Source organism: Theobroma cacao, chromosome 9 (assembly GCF_000208745.1).
Source record: "Theobroma cacao cultivar B97-61/B2 chromosome 9, Criollo_cocoa_genome_V2, whole genome shotgun sequence".
Lineage (NCBI taxonomy): Eukaryota > Viridiplantae > Streptophyta > Magnoliopsida > Malvales > Malvaceae > Theobroma > Theobroma cacao.
In genome coordinates, this window is record NC_030858.1 from 5,107,627 (window position 1) to 5,129,479 (window position 21,853).

A 21,853-nucleotide genomic window follows, 5' to 3' on the forward strand; every position below is an offset into this window, starting at 1 on the left:
TTTTACCTATTCCTCCATGCTTGGAATAGCTATCACGGAGATCTCCTTGATAATAACTATTCAAGTTTCTTTAAAAATGACCCTTCTTCGAAATAACTATTCTTGTGAAACAAAGTTAATAGAAGGGGCTTCACAATACTGGGAATGGCTATTCCATTCCCGAACCAAACACGCTATCAAGGTAGTGGTATTAAGGGTAAAAAAAAATTGGGACAAGAACCTCAGCCTTTTAACTTTAACTAGCATGAAAATTGCAACTAACACAGGATACTGCAATCTCACCACATTTAACACAAGCAGCGATGGACAGCATATACATTCTCATTATACGGCATCTTGTCAGCACTCAGCACTATCAATACCACATAAAAACTAGAGGCAGCAGCAAGTTCTTTCCCACCTCAAATTTCTTGAATCAATCTCCCTCATCTCGTTTGAGGCACCTCCATATCCATATCAGACTCCTCAACTCTATTCAAATCGATGCAACTGCCACGTTGCCCAGGTTCAAAACAAATGAGATTAAAGTCATTAGACAGAAAGTAGCAATCCATGCGCACACTTCAGCCCGCGTGGAGGAAGACGTATTAGCCATGGCAGTCGTGTTACTTGCTGCAGTTTTGTTGATCCTGCATGAATATTACAAGAACAACTTTAGTACATTGGATGGCGGGTGTCCAAAAGATGGGATCAAATCAAGGGAAGCAGGTATAAAGTGATGATATATAACAAAGAAAGAGGACAGCAAAATGAAGGATGACAATGAAAAGGAGCTTTGGCAGGTGAGATATTTCAGAATCTGAGCTTACCCTCTAGTGGTCAGATACATGCAATTATCATAGCCTGCACAGATAATTCAAAATTAGTTGCTTGGTGAGCAAAATCATTTCAGAATGGAATTCTGAAATGACACCATCACACTGTAAAAAAATATATCAACCAATAGATACAGGTAGATTCTAGACTTCAAAAATCATGCCAAAACTAAGAGGCTAAAAGATAGCTTAATTAAAAGGTAAACGCACAAATTATAGTAGCACCTGAGTTTAGGCATGTTGGAGCAAGTTTGTTTTATGTTACGTCAAAAATAGTTTAAGGTTCACTTAAGCTAATATTAACACCACTAAGCAGCTTAGTTGGCATGTAATATCAATTGGTATAATCGGGAATGTAATCAGATTCTGAGTAAAAAATAGACTTACTAGGATCCTTGTCAACTTTGACCCCATTTCCTCCAAAACTGCATGCAACATCACTAGCCCCATTTTGCTGGTAGTAACTGTTGAATGCAAAAGAGGCATGAGAGACTAGGTTATCTGGCTCAAAACATGGCTGGCTAGGCTGAATGGCAGAGCAATCCACATTTCCAGAACCACAAGCCCAATCTAGGGCATTCTGCAAATCTGATTCAGAAGCCTTGCTAGAAGCAATGCACCAGGTTGTTCCATTTGATTTGGTACCATTCCCACTATTTGTCATATCAACAGCACCTTTTCCAGTAAAGTCCAGATTATAGACACTTGTCTGGTCTGGATAAAACAAGCCCCAGTTTCTCTCTGATTCCATTCCAGGCTTCCTGTTCTCATTAAACAATGAGAAAATATACACATCCAGCTCTTCACCAGGCTTGGCTGGAGTACCAGAGTCATTGATAACATGACGAATTAGATTGGTGTTATAAGTCTGGGCATTGTCAGGAGTTGCAGCCTTCTCTTTGGATGAACCTTTGGATGGCCAACCAGTTTCAGTGACCATAATCCTTATTGTTCTGAAATTTAGAGCCATCAGGGCAAAATAAAGAGCATCAATCTGGGCATCAAACATGTTTGTGTAAAGTAGACCAGTGTTTGGATCTATGACTTCAGAGGATGACTCAAACAGAGCATAATCCAAAGAGACATTGTTTGGAGAATCCCTATAAGCATAATAAGGATATAAATCAATCATAAAAGGTGACTGGTTTTCGGCCAGGAATTCTAACATAGGTTTCAAAAAATATGCATGGCTGCTGTTAAAAGCCCCAGCAGAAGGTGGGAATGATCGGGACAGAACCCCTAGGGAATGGGTACTTGAAACTTTAATCCTCTTGTGCAGGCCAACCTTTTTCAATGCTGTGAGGATATTTTGCATAGCAGGTACAACCAAGGCAGAGGCATTATCTGGGCTCTCTGTGACTTCAAGACCAACAGTGATGTATGTGATCTTTGTGGCTGGGTAGTATGGAAGGATGCTATTCTTTAGCCAGGAATCTGCATTTGATTGGAACTGGGAGAATGCTAACAAGTCTGAATTTGGAACTCCAACCATAAGTTCAACTCCAGTGTTTGCAAATGCCTTCAGCACTTGGATATTAGAATCGTAAATCCTGAGATACTTAATCTTGTGAAGTTGAACCAGTTGTGCTACTTTATCAGGTGTTGGGAGATCATCAGCGTTCCTTCCATAGCAAACTCCAACTATGCTTCCCCTGCAGAAATCTGACATAGAAATTGGCATCAGATACAGTCCTCAACTAATCATTCAACCCAGTTTAAAAGACAGAGTAAGTGAGCAACCTTATATGAGTAAATAGAGGAAGAGGAGCTAGTGAAATTCTTGTATAACACACAATGATTAACATGCATTTCCCAAGGAAAAAACATTACATTGCATTTCTTTTCCACAGAAAAAGATAACAAGTTTTAGCAAGCAATATGATTACAATGATCACTGCTTCCTACATAATCCCAGCCAAATATGGCAAAAAAGTTTCTACCTATTCCACATTGCAGGATGAGGGCAAAAAAAGATATAAATATAATATTTATATATATGAAAAATAATTTATTAATACACTTTCAGGTTAATGTCTTTAATGATTATTTTTTCTTCTCACTGCCACCACTACTTCTACCAAACAAACGTTGTCCCACCATTGGTTATATCTCACCACTACAACCCCAATCTTACCGTTTTCAATGGGGGACCGTATTCATTGTCACCGCTGCGCCAACCAAGCCTTATATCTCCTTGGCTGCAGTTGCAATTGGGCACCTTACCGTGGGAACAATAAGGTGAGAAAGTTTGAATCGCACAGCCAAACACCTTACTTGTGGTGCAAATGGCTCTCATGTCATGGCATTGGCGCTAATCTTGCTAATAAAGGGGCCCTTAGAAATGAAGAACTAATAATCAGTCACATGATTCAGCATTCCATCATGGAACGTGGTGAATCTATGATTGACAAAAACTAAAGAAGATCATCAAGGGGTCCAACGACTTCAATATTGCAATCTTGCTGCCCTAGATGTTGAAGCCCTACCTACCAGATAGAATGATCTTAAATGCAAGTGGGTAACTGCAAGGACACTAATGCATCCGGTCGTCTACAAAGATAATATTTCTTGTTGCATTAAGACTGACTAGATAGATAACCCACAGAGCAAGTAATCAAAACAAGGAGACCCACAACAGAGGAAGGGAGTTTATAGGCAAGAACCATTAAGAAAGAGAGTGACTGATGAGAGAAAATAATGCAGCACAAGCGAAGTGCTGAAAAAGCTGAGATTTTTAGTCAGAAGAAGTTGAGAAGAAATTTGGGTACTTAAAATTAAATATTGAAGTTTGAAAAATAAAAAGATCTAAGCAAAAGATTAACAGAGAAATGGCCAATAATAAAGTAAAATATTGCGGGAGAGAAAAGCACAAACTGAAGCACTGTTACAGTAATGCAAAAACACTGAAGAGAAGAGACAGATAGGAGCACATACCTAAAAGTAGAAGCAACAAAGAAACTGCAAAGACAAGCTTGAATCTTGAAGCCATTGTTCAACTCAAAAAAAAAAAAAAAAGGAAAAAGGAATCCAAAGAATCTTCCTCTCTTCTACTTTACTCTTAGTGGGTTTACTCAACTAGGGTCTGTAAAACTTACAACGTTCTTCTTCTAGAGAGTAACGTCACTATTTTCTTTCTCCCTCTCTCTCTCACGCTCTCGCTCTTCTCAAAATGCAAAGCAAAGAAAGCCTTCTCTCGGAGCTCGAGAGTGAGAGAGAGAGAGAGGGGAGCACTTAAGCTTGGCTGGCTGAGGTTTGATGTACGGTGTGTTTTGTGTCAGAGTGAGACAGTGTTTCGGACCGGATTTCACAATTAGTTTTATCAATTCCAGTTAAGAGAAGCATGTCGATTCCGGTCCTTTGTCCTTAAGCATGTTTGTTCACTTCTGTTTGCTTCTGTTCCCATTCCCCACGTATTTTCTTTTCACTCGTATGCCCACCAAGCAGGACTCAAAATGGTCCACGTCCACTTCATTGCAGCACAAATCTCCCCTATTATTTCTTCCTACTTTTCTCTCAAAGGTTAAATTTTTGTCTTTTTTTCTTAAATAAATCATTACTGACTTACCTTTGTTGGATCATATTGCAGTCTTTAATTTACTGCATCGACCATAATAAAAAGTAAATGCGTAAGTAACGGTCCTGAAAAAGTTTTGCCCCAATTTTTTTTACTTACTTTCATTCTCATCTTTTAGTTGTAATAATGTCGTGTTTATCTTTTTTTGCTTTAATTTGTATTAATTAGTTTTATCTGTTTCCTTTTACTTGAAAAAGAAAAAATATATAGGAGGAACATAATACCACGGAGATTTGAAGATCATGAGTTGCAATAAAAAAGGTTGAAACTTAAGTTCCATTTGGTAAATTTTATTTTTTTTTAAATAGTCTTTATATTTGAAAGTGTAAAAACTCTTACAACTTAGGTCCATTAGTTTTGATATAAAATATTTTTTGAAAAACATTTTTAACACAATGCTTGTTTAGAAGACAAAAAATTTATTTTAGATGTAAAATATTTTACAAGTCAATAGAAAAAATATTTATTAATTATGTAAAATGTCTGACACCCTTGAAAGAGCATAATACATTTTTCGAATAACTAAAAAAACTCTTATACAAAGTCTAACAGTATAGACTTGATGAGTATTAATATTTAATTTTAAAAAAATTTAAAATGAACATATTAATATTTAAATTATTCAATATTATAAAAATTAAAAAATATTTTTAATGAAATCATTTGATACAATTAATATTTTTATTTATAAATTGAATATATTTTACTTATAATTATAACACAAAATATTTCAATAAATTTTGAATGTTTTACCTAATTGATGAATACTGATATTTTTATAATGTTATGATAAAAAAATTGATGAGATAACTTTTTTTTTAAATTAAAGCTTACTTTCATTACAATATGTAGTAAAATGTTTTGAAAAATATCATTATTAATTTTTTCAATTTTCATTTCTATTCTCAATTTTAGTGCTTTGCTTAGCTTTTTTTCAGTTTATCTACATCTTAAAAACAGAAGTTAAATCAAATAGGATTTTAAGAAGCTCATGTAGACAAAATTAAAAAAAAAAAGAACTTGAAGAAAAGCTAAGAGGAGCTTTATCTTTATATTCTTTTAAAAACACGTCAGTTTTTCATGAAATATCTATTCCTCTCATTTCCCTTCTTTTGCATTTCACTTTTCTCCAGTGCAAGTTGCAATCTCTCTTTCATTTACCACTCTTTACAAATACTATAAAAAAAAAAGCAAAAAAATAATAACATAATAGTAAAATTTGAGTTTTTTTATTTTTATAAAAAAATCTAAAATCCAAAATTCAAAGGATATTATTTAAAAGTTTTTTATTTTTTAAAATTTTAATGCCAAATATATCGTTTTATTTTCTATTTTCTCTTATTTCTTTGAAAATTAAAGCATTATGGTCCAATTGCTTGTTATATCAATAAAAATCTAATACTATTACTATTATACAAAGTTTGAAAGCTATTTACTTCTGTATGAATTTTTTTTATTTTAATATTTAAAATCGTATAAACCAAATAGGGTCTTTATATGAAAACAAAATGACATTATTGTTTTATAATCAATTCTTATTTGTCATTTTAACACCTAAATAACTCCTCAAGTGATGGTGAAAAATATTTTTCACAAAATGATTCAAATAATAAAAAGTATTTTTACTGGTTTATCCAAACAATTGAAAATATTAAATTTTCTTATAAAATGTTTTACACAAAAAAAAATCGTCAACAAGTTATTTTCAGGTTACCAAAAGAATCCTTAATAAAAAAATTTTATATTAACCAGCATAAAAGGTCTTACGCTTAAAAAATGAGGTAATACATTTTTAATTTAACTTTTTCTCTCTATTGATCCCATTGACAAATATTATCTTCTCTTTCTTGTGAGATCAATCCTATAAAGTAATAAAATAATAAAATCTTATTATTATCTTTTTTTCATCTCTTTATCTATTATTATTATTTTTAACAAAGTATCATTAATTATTTTTATTTAATTATTTCGTAGGTATCATATCACTATAATTATTTTTACTAAGATACTATGATTTTTAATATAATACAAAATAGTTAAGGTCAATTAAAGAAATTTTTTTTATATAAAATAGAAAATAAGTTTTTCATACATGAAAAACTTTTATTTCTTTTAATTTATAATTTATGATTTATTGACTTAACAAACAAACTAGTATAACAATATGATGAGCAATAAATAAAAATAATAATTAAATATTATTTATATAATTATTTAGTATTGAAAAATTATTTTGAATATATTTCATAATCAATGAATGCTAATATTTTTATAGCGTTAGAGTAGAAAATTATTGAAGATAGGTCATGATAGAAAATAATTTTTACAAGATGATGTAATCCATTGAAAATATTTTTGATTTTTTATCCAAATAACAGAAAATTTTAAAATTTTTAAAAAAATATTAATGTTTTCTACCTTCTTAAGTATATTTCTATGTGAAAGAATAAAAAAAATAATGGATTGGATTGAGCCATGCAGCCCACAGCTACCATATAAGTCGGGTCAGCATTACATTACTTGGTGAGCCATCACCCTTGAGACCAGATCAGAGCTGATAAAATGGGCTCAGAATTGGACTGAACTATGAAAGCAGTCCAATTTTTGTTGAGGTCTGAACTAACGAGGCTAATTGAATGGTTTGTTCACAAACCATCAACACATATTACTTTTAAGTTTAAGTATATTATCTAGATTAGCCAATTACTTTCAAATGTAATGTAAAAAATAATACCTTCTCTCACTAATAGTTATTATTATATTTATTATAACCATCAACACATATTTTGTACTTCTCTTCACTTCTTCTTTTTTACAAATAAAAATATCAAAATAAGAAATTTGAACATAATTGATCCACGTTTTACCTACTTTATAAAAAATATTAAAAATACGGTAAGGCCACATAACATAAACTTATTGTAGATATGCCCCTAGTTGAAAGTTGAAACGTTTCCCATGGTCCTAAATTTGGGTAATCAAAATGTAAACACACAGAATTAAGCGGTGTTGCTTTCCCATATTGGGTCATCCCACCATAGGTTTGAAAGCCCGTCCACATAAGATTACTACTAGGAGTATATAATTTGCCCTTTCTGTATTATTTGACTTGTCTATATTGTGCGAGAAATAAAAATAAAAATAAAATACATAAAAATTGAATTAAATTTTTACGCGGTCTTTCCCGTTTGAATTCGTGTTACTCCAACGAATCCATCACCACTTTCTCAATTAATAATAATAAAAAAAAAACTTGTTTCTCTCTCTTTTTCTGAAGAGTCCGTTATGCAAACCCTAACTGAATAGTTAGTTTTTTTTTCGAAAAATTGAAATTAAGAAAAGAAAATGAAGAGCAAGAAACCATTGAAGCAACTGAAGCTCTCTGTTCCTGCTCAGGAAACCCCTATCTCTTCTTTCCTGTAAGTTCTATTGCATTTTTTGCTATTCCTTAAGCATTTATAGAGATTGCTTAGATTTTAGTTTTGAACAGCGCTTTTTAATTTACTAGGAATCGCTTTTTGAATCGAAGTTTATGGATTGATCGGTTTATGGTTTCCGTTGCATTAGCATTTGCTCTGTTTTGATGCTAGCCAAATGTCGGTGAAAGTATTTTTGAATTTGAAACTTTTTGTTTTTGCTATAATATCCTCAGGACGGCGAGTGGGACATTTCATGATGGTGATTTGCTTCTTAATCAGAAAGGCTTGCGGCTCATTTCCGAGGAAAAAGAATCTCGAGTAAGTTTTAAGCTAATCTAGAACCTTTATGTCAGCTTCAAGTCTGCTTCTGCTTCTTTTAGTAATGTTAAATTTTGCTTCCATTTTAGTTTTAAGTAGTTTACTTTGTTCATGTAAGTTACTTATGATCTGTCTGCCCATGGATAAACTGTTCCTCAGTTGTTTTTGATTGATATTAGTATTGTGTTGCAAGTGTACCTCTGACTCTGTTTTTCAATTACTATGTTTTATTGCTGCGTCTTTCTTACCCTTAAAAAACAAGAACACTATTGATGCTTAAAAGTTGGGATTGAGTTCAAATAACTTGGGATTTGGGAAACCGTGGAGAAGGGTGCTGCTGTGATTTCCATTAGTATCTAATTTTCTAACTTTGGACTCTCGGACCAATTTACTTATTCAGGGTTTTCTTGCTTCTTCCATTGCTTAGTTTACACTTCTCCTTCTTCCTTCTTCGGTTCTTCCTACCTCCCTCTGCCCTCTCCCCTTCAAAATCCTTGCTATTTTTCCTTTCTCTCTAAAGTCCGTATGTTTTGTGTTCATGGTTGGATAAACATGTAGTTAACTAGTCGGGGTACACAGCATTGCTTGTTCAAGTTACCATAGTATTATTCATCCTTTTGCTCTTTAGAATCAACTTTCTGGGGATTCAAGATATTCTTTTTTGGATTTTTTTTTATTTTTATTTTTGAGCAGCCTTCTGACGGCAAGGAGCTTGATTTTGATTTCTCATTGGAAGACCTTGAGACCATCAAAGTTATTGGGAAGGGAAGTGGTGGTGTAGTACAACTTGTTCGCCATAAATGGGTTGGAAGATTATTTGCCTTGAAGGTAATTGTTCAAGACCGACAAACCTTTTTCAATTGCTTGTTAGTTTTTGAACTTGCTTTTAAGAGACTCTGCTGATATCCTTATTGTCTTTAACTTATAATTTAAACGAGGAACTGATGTTATAGGATTTATCAGTGTTCCTCCCTCTTTCAAGTCATGTAGGATGTGAGAATTTCCTAGTACATGTAAAATGCGGATCATGATAGTTTGTGGCGAGAGCGTGGCAAAAGAAGGCATGAATAGTAGTACTTACGACCTTGAATGCTGGCATCATTTTCACAATGAAAATTTGAAATGTAGTACTATTTTGTTGAAGATCTACAAGAACATAGAGGGAAGGCCTGTCCCATTCCCATACTTCTTATTTGTGCTTCATACTGTAGTACAGATTAACACCAAAAGGAATATAATAACCTGTGCTTCTCTTTTCTTGTATGATTTAGATATGGCCATGTCTTCATAATTGTTTGATTTCTAGAACTGCAAAAGGAAATCCTCAAAAAACAAAAAAACATTTTAACATTTCCCTGATTTTGACTAAATATTGAAGTCTTCACTATTTTAATTACAAATACATATACTGTATGTTGACATAAATATTACATGAGAGTAAGAAATTCTGAAATGCTTAGAACATTGCCATTATAAATGAGGAAAATCAGATTCCAGGAAATTCATTGGGCTATGTAATGCAGGTCATCCAAATGAACATACAAGAGGAAATTCGTAAGCAAATTGTGCAGGAGCTTAAAATAAACCAGGCATCACAATGTTCACATGTTGTAGTTTGCTACCATTCTTTCTATCACAATGGAGCCATATCTCTTGTGCTAGAATACATGGACCGTGGATCTCTGGCCGATGTGATCAGACAAGTTAAAACGATTCTTGAACCATATCTTGCAGTTGTGTGTAAGCAGGTATTCTTCCTCCTTGTCTATGGAAATTTTATGAATGACCTAAACAAAAGTCCTAGCAAAATCCAAAGAGTTCTTCTTTCTGCTCATGTAACTTTTATTTTCAGGTCCTACAGGGTCTTGTCTATTTGCACCATGAAAGGCATGTAATACACAGGGACATAAAACCATCCAATCTACTGGTAAACCATAAAGGGGAAGTGAAGATCACTGATTTTGGTGTCAGTGCAATGCTAGCTAGCTCCATGGGCCAGAGAGATACATTTGTAGGAACTTACAACTACATGTCGGTATGTGGAGTTTCCACAGTTAAAATCACTTTGTAACCTTTGGTTTGCCATTCATCATAGCATCTCGTTTCGCTGCTTGTGATTAGCTATTTCAATGTGTTTATCCTCTCTAAGATTTGATATAAAAATTTATCTTTATTCATCCTCTTCCGGTTTGTAGCCAGAGAGAATTAGTGGGAGCACTTACGACTATAGCAGTGATATTTGGAGTTTGGGCATGGTCGTGCTTGAGTGTGCTATTGGACGTTTCCCGTATATGCAATCTGAAGATCAGCAAAGCTGGCCTAGCTTTTATGAGCTTTTGCAGGCAATTGTGGAAAAGCCTCCACCAACTGCTCCACCAGATCAATTCTCTCCAGAGTTCTGTTCATTTGTATCAGCCTGGTAAATACCTACGTATTTATTTTGCATTATATCATATCATCCAAGAGATCGCTCAAACTTGGTCTCTGAGTGCTTGTTTTCTAGTATTCTGTTGCCATTTTCTAGGCCTCTAGTGTAAGCTAGCAACCCTGTCCGATATGCTATCCAGTTTTGGAGCATGTAGCAAGAAAAATTGGTGCATAAGTTCATTACATGATGTAGTCCCACCTTTTCGATATCTCTAGGAACCAAAATCTGATCCTCAGAGGCTTATGGATATAGTAATATGCTACAATTTTGTTTGAAGACAACCCATATATCCCATACTTGCCTTTCGTCGTATCTTCCTGAAGTTATTGGACAGCAAAATCTCTTGCGAGTTACATATTTGTTCTTTTTTTGTGGCATATTCTTGAGAAGATTTTACACTAATTTTCATTTTCTTTACATAATATTCTTCGTTACACTAAGTTTCTGCATCATTCAGAACAACATTTCAAATTGGTGTGATGTAAATTAGAATCTCCCATTTTTTGTCTATATTGGTTTCCCTTCTTATCATTGGCAGATTCCATTTGCTTTTGTTGTGATCGATGAATAGTAATGTAATTGCCTATTTCCTTTTCCACTTTTAGCATACAGAAGAACCCTCGAGACAGAGCATCTTCTTTGGACCTCTTGGTAAGTTCACATGGTTTACCACCAAGTTTATGATAGATTCTCAAAAGTTCTACATGGAAGAATTTCCTCCCTAATTTAAAACATTGATTGAAACTTCTTTTGTTCTTGTAGAGTCATCCCTTCATCAAAAAGTTCGAAGGCAAAGACATTGATCTTGGGATTTTGGTAGGTAGTTTGGAACCTCCAGTGAATTACCCAAGATAATCTGCCTTGTAGTAATATGTTTTTGAATGTAAAATGTTCTGGTCGAGCATCACTCTTTATCTTGTTCAAACATACATAAAGAATTTCTTGTAGCAATTTCCACCTTATGCTCTTATATATCAAGGTTTAATATTTCAACTATGAAACAAGTTTCCTCTCTACACATTGATAACAATGACCTGAGGAAGAAATAATCTGTTGGGCAGAGTAGGATCTGTGGGTATTAAACCTGGGGAGAAGAATAAACAGCAAAAGGGCTGATTAGGGTTCAAAGCTGTGGGCACTAAAAGGGGATAAGAATTAGAGAACTAGGACGGCAAGGCCTACTTACAAAAGCATGTGGCGGCATTTCCACTGCCCATCAAATGCCCTTACTTCCCATCATGATTTGTTCCCAGGTCAACCTTCTTATCCTTATTCCGTACCTTATCAACCCACCTGTAAAAGAAAAGAAAAGAAAATAAATACAGAAACCCATCAATTATAAGAAGTAAATACTAATTTTATGCATTGGCAATGATCTGTCCGAGTTAACACTTAAAAGACCTTTGGGCATGGATGCAGCTAAATTCTGATTGAAACTAGGAATGCCCCACGGAAAATTGTTTTCAACTTTTCGAGGAAATGCCACCATGGCCAGGCTTGTTTTCTTAAAAGAATACACAGCTTGCATTGCTTTTTTGACCATATAAAAATTGGCTGTTCCTAAAATAGAAGACAGTTGTAATAAGGGTAGGTGTAAGACATTGAAATCATTTGATGAACATCAGGATCCTATTCACCAGCTGGCAATTAAAGGCTCCTTGAATCCGACAGCTGAAATCATTGATTCTCTCCATCTCAACGCCAAATTTTTCAAGATGGGTTTTGAACATCTTTTTCGTATTAAATAATTTACAAGAAGAAATTGAGCTTGCTGATGCCTTAACCTCGTGAGGAATTTATGAGGAAACTGACAAGATTAATGACTTTCCACATATAGCCACAAGAATTTAATTTAATTCTTTTTTCTTTGTCAAATTGTAAGCAAATTGAATTGAATGGTAAGCGGGGGAGGAAAACAAGGATTAGTGGTAAAAAAACAGAACACCTAAACCCACCAAAAAATGTTTCCCTGAACTTATGGGGAGGTTCTTATTTGTCCCAATACATCTAGAGATTACTCCATTGCCTTGGCAAGTTTTACAATGGGATTGCCTTGAGACATGCAAACATGTAGAATGTGTCATGGCTTTTTGAGGCAAATTTGCCACAGATAGCGACCCGATTTTCAGCCAAACAAAAAAAAGATGGTGACTAGGATATGGATGCCTTCAAACGTAGACCTTATCCGATTTCCTAGTCGTATGAGAAAGCTAATAAATTCAAGACCATAAGGAGTTGATAATGACAAATCTTGGAAGGCAGGAACAGGAGGAGAAATAAAATATAACCATAAATAAACAAATACAGGTCAAGATTATCCAGTACTTACATATCTATCGCCAAATATTATCAATAAAGATTGCTATTTTTTTATTATAAAATGTAAATCAGGGATATCAAACAGGCATATATATATGTGTATGTGCTCCCTCCATGAGGACCACATGGGATATAGGGTTTTCAGAACTCAGATCTTGTTCTTGCAATCCAAATGGGTGAAGAAGCAAGCCAAATATTTCAAGATATGAATCTGAAGAAAATGGATGGCAATGACGCTTGGTGCAGTAAGCTGACGATCATGGTAGGAGGTAATAATGAAACAATGGACTCCATATCCATTGAATCCTCCTTTGAAAATTCAGAAAACTCCATTTCTTCAATATCTTCATCAGACTTGGTTGAGGATGCAGCTTCTGCAACGTCATCATCGTCATCATCTTTATCATCCAATGGGCCTCTCTATGAGTTGTCCGAGCTCATGGCTCAACTACCTATCAGGTACGCAATATGATCTTTTTCTCCTCTCTTCTCCCTCTCCAAATTATGCAGAAAGCAAAAAGATTGAGATCAGTGGGCTTGTTTGAAACATGCAGGAGAGGTCTTTCTAAACATTATCAAGGGAAGTCTCAATCTTTCACATCTCTAGCAAGGGTGAGGAGCATAGAAGACCTTCCAAAGAAAGTGATTCCTTATAGAGTTAAAATGAAGTCATGCAAGAGCCATGGATGGGGACTAGATGCTCACAACAACAAGTCATATAGCCCTAAAGCTACGATATCAAAGAAAAGTTCGCGGGGTTGCTCTAACGTCTTCTCTCGGTAAGAGAAGTATTAGTACTTTCGTGATTAGTGAGTGATTGTAAACCTTCCATCTCCCATTGCACAACAACTTTCTAATGTGCACAGGATGGGTTTTTGAATGTATAGCTTTTTGATGTCATGAAAGCAACTATTGAGCTCATCATTTCGGAGGATTCTTTTTACAAATCGTCTTCACACACAGAGAGAAAGAAAGACAAATGGGATATGAAACATGAATAACGGAAGCTGTAATTCAAGCGAGCTATTGAGTTGTTGTTGTTGGCTGGCAGGCAGGCAGCATCGAGGATTTTTGGGGAGCAATTAATTTAGCAATTACCTTCTGTTATGATGAAATACCATCGTCTGAAACTAAAAGCATGATGAATCAATGGCATTTTCATTTATGCAGGACGAGATAGAGAAGAAAAACCAGCGTTGTTTAAAAATATTTTTAAGTTTTGAATGAATCAAATTCAGTCGCTGATACAAAAGAAAACTTTGTCAATGGAATTCCTCTTCAAACTAAAATCGAGAAGGAATAGAATCCATGAATTCACAAAGAGTTGGCATCACGGACAAAAAGTTGTATTTGGCATGGACACAATATCAGAATAATCCAAAATCCCACCTTCTCAATAATAAAATAAGGGCACTCCTCCATTGACAATAAGAATGGATTACAGTAAAGATGGATATCAGCTCTTTATGTTGTGAAAAGGATTTGAACTTTAAATCAATTTTTTTTAAGACAAGTTTTTGCCTTTTTCTCTTTTGAAGGCCACTTCAATGGAGACAGGTATCCCTCCTGCCTGTTGTCAGAGAATTAAACCGATAAAAAGTGCTGTTCCTGTTTTAATTAGGCAGAGATATCCATTAATTTCATTGAGGACGGTATAGAGGCTTACTGTACAAATGCCTTAAGTGGGAAGGATTAAAGCCGGCGTCTTTTTCAGAAACTAAGCAGCTAAATGTCCAAAAAAATATTACGTGCACAATCAAAATTCTCCAAATAAATAACTAATATGATCTGTGTACAATTGTGGAGGTTGAGGATATATGAATTTTTTTCCCTTTCTCAAGAGGTTGTAGGTTTACACAATATTATATCTTGTAAATTGGTGTGATTCCCAGGAGATTGAAACACTTTCTCATGACCACAGCAGTTGCTTCACATAACAATAGTCGGCCCGTTTCCATATCTGACCCGATAACCTGGCCAATTTATCAACCAGAAGTTACATGATAAGGCTAGCAACAGTTAAATCTGCATGCGTACGCTTTTGTTCATGACTTCTATGCACATGCCACAATGTTTTTTACAAAAAATTGGGGCTGCTATAAAATTTTCTGAATTTCGAGATAGGGTATGTAGTGGTAGAAACCGCTGTCCTCTAAAGCTAGTTTGTTCTGCGCTCTTTTAAGGGCAGCAGGTAACAATCAAACCACCAACATTACACTACCAAGAAACTGTAAATTCGATTACAGATCATACCTTGCACTCGGGGTTGCTATAAAATTTCGAGAAGATTTCTGATAAATTATAGAGGTAGTCACACAAAACATTTGGTAACAGATTGGTACAGGCCTCTTCAACAACCTGAAGTTAGATAAAATGTGTCAAACCAACCCTGGGTCAAGAAGCAAGGAATTGATTGGATTTGAGTTCTTACCTCGACAAACTGTAGCAAATGAAGCCCCAAATCACGCTCATCCTTGTGCCCCAATACTACTGTCCCCTTCTGTTAGAAATGAACAGATACAAAAAGGCAGAAGTTACAGACATTGAATCTGCTACAAACGAGTAACGCTACTAGCCTTATGAGAGCATACATAAATAGCTGCCCCTCCAATTTTTAAGTGAAAGATCAAGATTTAAAACCCATATGTAGATAACATTGCAAAATATATTCCACACCGTCCAAAGATACAAAACTACAGAAAGCCTCAATTCTTTCTGCAAAAAGAACTGGTCGTTCTTTTGATGTCAATACAGGTTGGATGCACAATAACAAGTGGTGCAAATGCAACTAACAGTTTAAGGAAGCTACAGCTTCAGGTTAAGAGGGAACTTACATTCTTCAGTTCCTCAATGTCTTTACCAGATCTCCTGATGATTGAACAGATTCGAGCATGAGCATACAGCAAATAAACAGCAGTGTTGCCCTGTCACAAAAAATTTTTAGAAGGCAAGAATCAGATGCTAAGGGTGATTGTAGTGATATAGAACAGTAACGACATTAGCAGAATTAGGACCAGTCAGCAAACGACAATCAAAAGAAAAAGGGGAATAAAACATAAGAACCCTTCAGCAAAAAAAATTTCATTAGAAACACAAAATGATGAAACAATATAGCTTCCCAAAATCTACAGTCAAAAAGCAAGAAAATTGTTTAGGCACCTTATCGTTAAGCATCTGGTCAAAATTAAATGTGTAATTGGTCAATCTGTTGTTCTTCAAGTCAGCATACCTGTAATCAGAATTCAAGAATATTAATACGATACCAACATGGAACAAGAAATACAGAGAACGTAGGAATAGCAGTAAGAGAAACAAGTTTATATCATGATAAGCAGCTTACTTTACAGCACCATAACCAACTGCCTCAGCAGTACTCTCAATCTCCTCCTCAGTCCATTCTTCACCCTTACCTGATCAGCACCCAAGCAGCAATTTCAGATACAAGAAGTTTGACAACAGCTAGAACTTGCATTAACACATACATCACAAATAGTTTTACAAACATAAAGAACTCAAAGAGAGCTGAGAAACATTTGTGACAACAGAGATAAGGTTCAATACTATACCACGCTCAATAAGTGCTGCTTTGCTTCGACTCTTGGCTTCATCAAGTAGATCAACTAATCGAACTACTTCAGTGTTACGGGTTCGAAAACGCTTGCCATCTTCTCCAAGAACAAGGCCAAAACCAACATGGCTAGTTTTGGGATATGAACCATCACCGTGTGGAAGCCACCCTGCACGTTTGGCAGCCTGAAAAGAAACGAAAATAATGTCAGGCCTATAGCTAGAGGTCAAAAGTTGGAACAGCACTTTATGAACCTTAATTTGTAGTATTCCACATGCATCAATCTAGTAGTTGTACGTAATTAGAATAAAGGGAAGTTTCACTTCATTAATACAATATTTTTAAAAATTCTCATAAAAAAATTAAGGAAACAGCTTTGAGTACATACTTTGAAGACCATATCAAAATGCTGCTGCTGGCCTACATCTGTTACATATATTATCCAAGCAGCTTTCTCCTCATTGAGGCGATACCTACAAATTGAAGTAAAAAGATAGATGCAAATATGCTGATTAATTCTTATGCCTAGGCTAACATTTTCCACATCAACACAGCAAAGCAGTAAACTTTATAAAACAAATGCCATAATCAGTAAAACAGTAAACTCCTCAAAGCAAATTGGCCTAAGATTAACAAGTACCCCAGGAGATCAACATGGAAAAGAAAACAATAGCAATGAACCATCTAAGTTTACATACTTCAGAATTTTTAAAAAACCAGCTGCCACTCTGTAATGTTAGCCACTCTAATTTTGGTTGTGCAACAAATCTGACACACTCACATATTCTGCAAGAGACGCAAAACAGCAATGAAGGCTTATAAAATCATATTCAAGGAAGAAAACTTACCAAAGAGCAGCCAGATCAGTTGATGCATAGTTGAAACCACCGTCACTCTTCACCACAATAAGAGGTATATTAACACCTTCAATAAAGATCACACGAGCTCCCTGACTTTCCTCTACTAATCCTTGTTTGGTCAATGCCTCTATAACCTCAGGAATGTAGGGATTATAAAAGCTCTCCCCCTGTCAACAAGGAAATACTCATAAACATGTAAATTCGGAGCACATTTGCAATATAAACAGAACTTGGTAGTTTACACAAATTTAATGAGGTTATAGAAATCTCGCATTCAGCAAAAAGATATATTCCTCCACTATCACTAGCTCAGTAGAAAGTCATGTAATTATGTATAATTGCATTTGTGTAAGCATGTAATTGTGTATAATTGCATTTGTGTAATCTTTGCGGTGATTATATATATGTTCAATAAACATGAATATTTACAGTTTGTACAAGATTGAAGATGATTATATAAATAGGCCCAAAATATAAACACAACGTAAAAGTAAATCATAAGGAAAGAGATTTCCAATGACCAATGAATGTTATACAGAGAATTTCATATAAAGCTGCACCTGAAAAATTGCCAAGCTGGCCTCAGTATCATCAATACATAGAGCTTTAGGCAGAGAAATTACTTTTTCTTCTAGATGAACTCCAAGCCGCTGATAGACCTTATGAAATTCATTCCGGCTGATTTCACATATCTGTGCCCATGCCCTACGATACTTGTCTTCTCCACCCTGGAAATGAGTTTAAGAATAGCAAATGTTGCAGAGAGAAATTCAACTATTAATGAATCCAAGTACATTCAGAGAAATCAATCCCACTAATATTTTTACAAAATCAATATTTTACCTGAAGGCGCACCACTGCCTGTTGGGCTTTCTCCTTGAATGCAGGATCAGCATCAAATCTCTGCTTTGATGCTTTATAAAATGCCTAAAAAAGTCAACCTCAAGTTAGAATTACACAATCACTCGACTTTGAAAATCAGTATGCCATCTTTTTCATTCATAAATAAACTAATGTATGAAGAACCATCAAATACGTTAAAATGATATTATCTCATACTAATAAGAAACAAAAAAATGAGCTATTGATGCCACATAAGCAATCTATTTGTGTTTGGGGGGAAATATAAGATAAAGAAAAGAATTACTATTGAGTTCCAATATGGATTAATATGATATGCATAAAAAGAGCAATTTTCAATGCTTATTCAAGATATATTGCTTAATTAGAAATAAAACTTATTGAATGAACATTAATAAAAGTTAACATTCATAGCAAACTTCATTGATACTTTATCTTGTAAAAAGGCATTGCCTCTAAAACAAAACACACACAGAAAAGAAAAAGAAAGTGAATCAACAATTATTTGCTCAGTCCACGCTAGCAATGCTTTGCATATTTCTCCTTCAGCTTCAAAATTCAAAGGAATTTGATAGTTTGCACTCACCTGTAGATCTCCAATGGCAGTTTCATTAGCATCTTCAAAGTTTGGAAATTTTTCAAACAGAAACTCAATCAGCATGCCAAACTGCAAGACAAATAGGAAAGTTATAAAAATTGTTACTCACGGATACATTGTGAAGAGATATATAAACGTCTCCTTCAACAGTGGCAGACTTTAAAAGAAATTAAGGGTTAATGCATATGGCAAGACTACAATAAGATGAAGGACTACAGTCCATTTCAATCATGAACAGCATCCAAGAATAGATACAAACTTCAGAATAAGATGAATGCTAAAGCCCTTATCGAGCATGAACAAGAATCCATGCTTTCTATGCACAATTCAGAACCAACACCTACCTGTGTCCCCCAGTCACCAACATGGTTTCGCCGAAGTACTTCAACTTTTGAAAATTCAAGCATGCGGGCAAGTGTGTCACCAATAATAGTAGACCTCAAGTGACCAACGTGCATTTCTTTTGCTATATTAGGGGATGAAAAGTCGACAACTGCCCTTTTGACGGGTGGCATTGGTGCCCATGTATCAATACCTTCAATTAGCATCTTTTGAATGCTCTGTCAAAACAACAAAACAGCCACACTATCTTAGAAGACTAATCCAATAACTACAACAAGAAAAGCCCAATTAAGCTCAATAAAAGCAAATGAAAACTATTCATGGAGGTAAGAATAGTGGAACATGCGAACCACCTTAGCCATCCAATTCTTTGACAATACCACATTTACAAATCCAGGACCAGCTACGGAGCATGATTCTATCATTTCAGAGGTTGGGAGATTATTCTTGATAGCCTAACAAAAGAAACAAGTAAATGAAAGAGGAAACTAAAGATTATCTATTGAATCAAAGTATGATACTGAAAACATGTACAATCAAATAATTCCCACCTCTCCAACTGCTGGAGGCCCACGAAATTGAGTACCCTTCCCTTTAATTTTAGACCACAGGCCCATGGCATTGTTACTGCACCAAAGAAATTCCCGATTCGAAATAGAAAAGCAGTCCATAACAAAGGTTGAATTTAGTTAAACTTACTTCTAAGTTCGAATGACAAATAACCTGTCATTTCATAACGAAATAAAAACACCATCTTAGGCATATGTATTGTTGCAATAAAAGAACTTATACAATACCATTGGTAATCTCCAAACTTCCCAGTGCAGGCAGCTACCAATGGCTCTACATCTGGCTCATTAGGGACAGTTACTTTAAGCGAAGCTTCAAATAATTTTGCTAACTGCACCTTCACATTGCCCACACATTCATCCTCTCCCTAACGCGCAGTTTAAAATAAAATAATCAGTACCCTTAATCTAGCAAAATACAATTAAAACATACAAATAAGTAATGCACAAACTTTCAGTTGAATGAACTTACAGTTGCCATTGTCGTTATTGACTGCGTCTTCGCTGCCCAAGCAAGTCTTCTAGATGTCACTCTCAATAAATCTGTCTAATTTTTGGGATTATCAAAATAAAATCATTACGGATGCTCAACCAATTTTGAATTTAAAAAAAATTCTAAAAAAAAAAGCCAAACGAAGTGAAATTGTTTACTCAAAAAAATGAAAAATTCAATTAAGTGAAGTCTCAATATTACATGGAAGATAGAACTGGTCCTATTTAACACCTTCCTTAATGCATTGCGACAAGAGGGTAAAATGTTTTTCCACTAAGAACAATTACAACAACAAAAAATGAAAAACTGATGTTTAATTTTACCTCTCTTCTAACTGATTTTATTTTCAAAAATATAAAACAAGAATAAATGAAACTGAAGCTTCCATCTTAAAACATGCGTCAGAAAATCCACCAAAAAAAAATAAAAGAAAGGAACTACACAAATAGTATGGAAAATTTTGCATTGGATGTGAGAAGAAGCAGAAGCAAGAAAGAAAGGTGACGGCAGTAAATCAGCGAGTGCTTAAACGAGTAGAGTTAAAAGAGGAAGTGAGAAGAGTGAAAGAGTACTGACCAGAGACGGTGATGGAAGGAGAGAAGTGGAAATGAGAGAGGCGATTGAAGGAAAGAAATTGAGAAGGCGATGCCGGCGGCACTAAAAGGGTTAAGGATGCCAGCATAGCTTTTTCTTTCTTCTTTTCAATATTTTTATTTATAGCAACCCGAAATGAAAAACCCTTTGCGTCCTTTGCCTTACCCGCCCCACCCTCCCTTCCCCTTTCGTTGCCTCCTCCTCCCTCCAATGCTTTGGTGTGCGTGCGTCTAATGTGGTCTTTTTTTTTTGGGGTTTTTTTACTATAATTTTTCCTCAATTTTTATCGTTCGTTAATTTTGGCCAATGAAATCGTGTCACGTCAGCTATTGAATAGCAAGGACCCAATAACAAAATTAGGACCTTATTGGAGTTGCACTTGTATGCATATAAAATTATAGAAAACTATTTAATAAAGCTTTTAAATTTCAGCACGGTTAAAGATTATATTTAAACATATTAATAAAATAAAATAATGAATACCAGAATATAAATAACATTTTAAATTTAAAATTTAATCAATGATATATAAAAATATAATCTTCATCGTTAGAACGTTTAAATTGAAAAAAATAAATATAAAATGAAATTCGATACACAAAGATTACAATAAAAAGAACACACATGAAGACACGAAATTGTGCATATATATAAAAAATATTACAAAAATTTATAAAATATATTATTAATGAACTTTTTAAGTATATTTAAAAATATTAATATAATAAATAAATAAGATATTTAATAATATTTTAATTGTACTTGTAGAGTTTATAAACTCCATTGACACTACATATAAATAATAATTTTAAAATTATTGATAAATGGTTTTAAGAGGTGACAAATCATAAATTACAAACCTATTTTAGAATGTTGTATCATGTATCCAATCCAACCACACCAAAATTTTACTAGAAAAGTTAATCTTTCCAGATTAATACAAAACAACTTGAATAACAAAAGAACCCATCACACACATGAGTATTTAATTTATTGTTTAATGTATAATTTTTATCTAAAAAGTAAAGTTCGAATCCTCATTTTTTTAATTAAAAAAAAATCTATCACAATATAATTATTGTCCAATTATATAAC

At 34.4% G+C, this 21,853-nt stretch overlaps 4 protein-coding genes and 1 long non-coding RNA gene across 5 annotated transcripts; 2 read left to right on the forward strand and 3 right to left on the reverse strand.

Annotated features, from left to right (window-relative positions):
- LOC18588490 (glucan endo-1,3-beta-glucosidase 13) lies at positions 66-4,100 on the reverse strand. Its single transcript, XM_007012927.2, has 4 exons — positions 3,750-4,100; positions 1,203-2,477; positions 810-843; positions 66-629 (listed from the first exon to the last, which is right to left on the reverse strand). The coding sequence occupies exons 1-4, from the start codon at positions 3,802-3,804 to the stop codon at positions 476-478; spliced, it is 1,518 nt and encodes a 505-aa protein (XP_007012989.2). The 5' UTR covers positions 3,805-4,100; the 3' UTR covers positions 66-475.
- On the forward strand, positions 7,617-11,526 carry LOC18588491 (mitogen-activated protein kinase kinase 6). The gene is made up of 8 exons (XM_007012932.2): positions 7,617-7,808; positions 8,042-8,126; positions 8,820-8,954; positions 9,650-9,874; positions 9,979-10,161; positions 10,322-10,545; positions 11,160-11,205; positions 11,317-11,526. The coding sequence occupies exons 1-8, from the start codon at positions 7,735-7,737 to the stop codon at positions 11,407-11,409; spliced, it is 1,065 nt and encodes a 354-aa protein (XP_007012994.2). The 5' UTR covers positions 7,617-7,734; the 3' UTR covers positions 11,410-11,526.
- On the reverse strand, positions 11,555-12,059 carry LOC108663177. The gene is made up of 3 exons (XR_001929186.1): positions 11,956-12,059; positions 11,741-11,847; positions 11,555-11,638 (listed from the first exon to the last, which is right to left on the reverse strand). It is a non-coding gene; the product is annotated as an uncharacterized LOC108663177 (long non-coding RNA).
- On the forward strand, positions 12,933-14,194 carry LOC18588493. Its single transcript, XM_007012936.2, has 3 exons — positions 12,933-13,332; positions 13,428-13,652; positions 13,761-14,194. Exons 1-3 carry the CDS (start codon positions 13,046-13,048, stop codon positions 13,774-13,776), a joined length of 528 nt encoding a protein of 175 aa, XP_007012998.2. The 5' UTR covers positions 12,933-13,045; the 3' UTR covers positions 13,777-14,194.
- LOC18588494 (arginine--tRNA ligase, cytoplasmic) lies at positions 14,600-20,932 on the reverse strand. The gene is made up of 18 exons (XM_007012937.2): positions 20,741-20,932; positions 20,144-20,214; positions 19,900-20,039; positions 19,654-19,729; positions 19,456-19,557; positions 19,105-19,320; positions 18,749-18,829; positions 18,145-18,228; positions 17,925-18,029; positions 17,290-17,468; positions 16,830-16,914; positions 16,440-16,626; positions 16,214-16,283; positions 16,033-16,102; positions 15,708-15,797; positions 15,305-15,373; positions 15,127-15,231; positions 14,600-14,846 (listed from the first exon to the last, which is right to left on the reverse strand). The coding sequence occupies exons 1-18, from the start codon at positions 20,844-20,846 to the stop codon at positions 14,736-14,738; spliced, it is 1,947 nt and encodes a 648-aa protein (XP_007012999.2). The 5' UTR covers positions 20,847-20,932; the 3' UTR covers positions 14,600-14,735.

Excerpts from the sequence above, each read along its gene's own strand:
- LOC18588490 (XM_007012927.2), bottom strand. The coding sequence starts at position 3,804 with ATGGCTTCAAGATTCAAGCTTGTCTTTGCAGTTTCTTTGTTGCTTCTA. Across the intron at positions 2,478-3,749 it reads TTTGTTGCTTCTACTTTTAG|ATTTCTGCAGGGGAAGCATA; the intron begins GTATGTGCTCCT and ends TTTCTATGTCAG. Across the intron at positions 844-1,202 it reads CAAAGTTGACAAGGATCCTA|GCTATGATAATTGCATGTAT; the intron begins GTAAGTCTATTT and ends TTATCTGTGCAG.
- LOC18588491 (XM_007012932.2), top strand. The coding sequence starts at position 7,735 with ATGAAGAGCAAGAAACCATTGAAGCAACTGAAGCTCTCTGTTCCTGCT. Across the intron at positions 8,955-9,649 it reads GAAGATTATTTGCCTTGAAG|GTCATCCAAATGAACATACA; the intron begins GTAATTGTTCAA and ends TATGTAATGCAG. Across the intron at positions 9,875-9,978 it reads TTGCAGTTGTGTGTAAGCAG|GTCCTACAGGGTCTTGTCTA; the intron begins GTATTCTTCCTC and ends TTTTATTTTCAG.
- LOC18588494 (XM_007012937.2), bottom strand. The coding sequence starts at position 20,846 with ATGCTGGCATCCTTAACCCTTTTAGTGCCGCCGGCATCGCCTTCTCAA. Across the intron at positions 18,830-19,104 it reads TTGGTGACTGGGGGACACAG|TTTGGCATGCTGATTGAGTT; the intron begins GTAGGTGTTGGT and ends TTTGTCTTGCAG. Across the intron at positions 14,847-15,126 it reads ATAGCAACCCCGAGTGCAAG|GTTATCGGGTCAGATATGGA; the intron begins GTATGATCTGTA and ends TAAATTGGCCAG.
- LOC18588493 (XM_007012936.2), top strand. The coding sequence starts at position 13,046 with ATGGGTGAAGAAGCAAGCCAAATATTTCAAGATATGAATCTGAAGAAA. Across the intron at positions 13,333-13,427 it reads ATGGCTCAACTACCTATCAG|GAGAGGTCTTTCTAAACATT; the intron begins GTACGCAATATG and ends TGAAACATGCAG.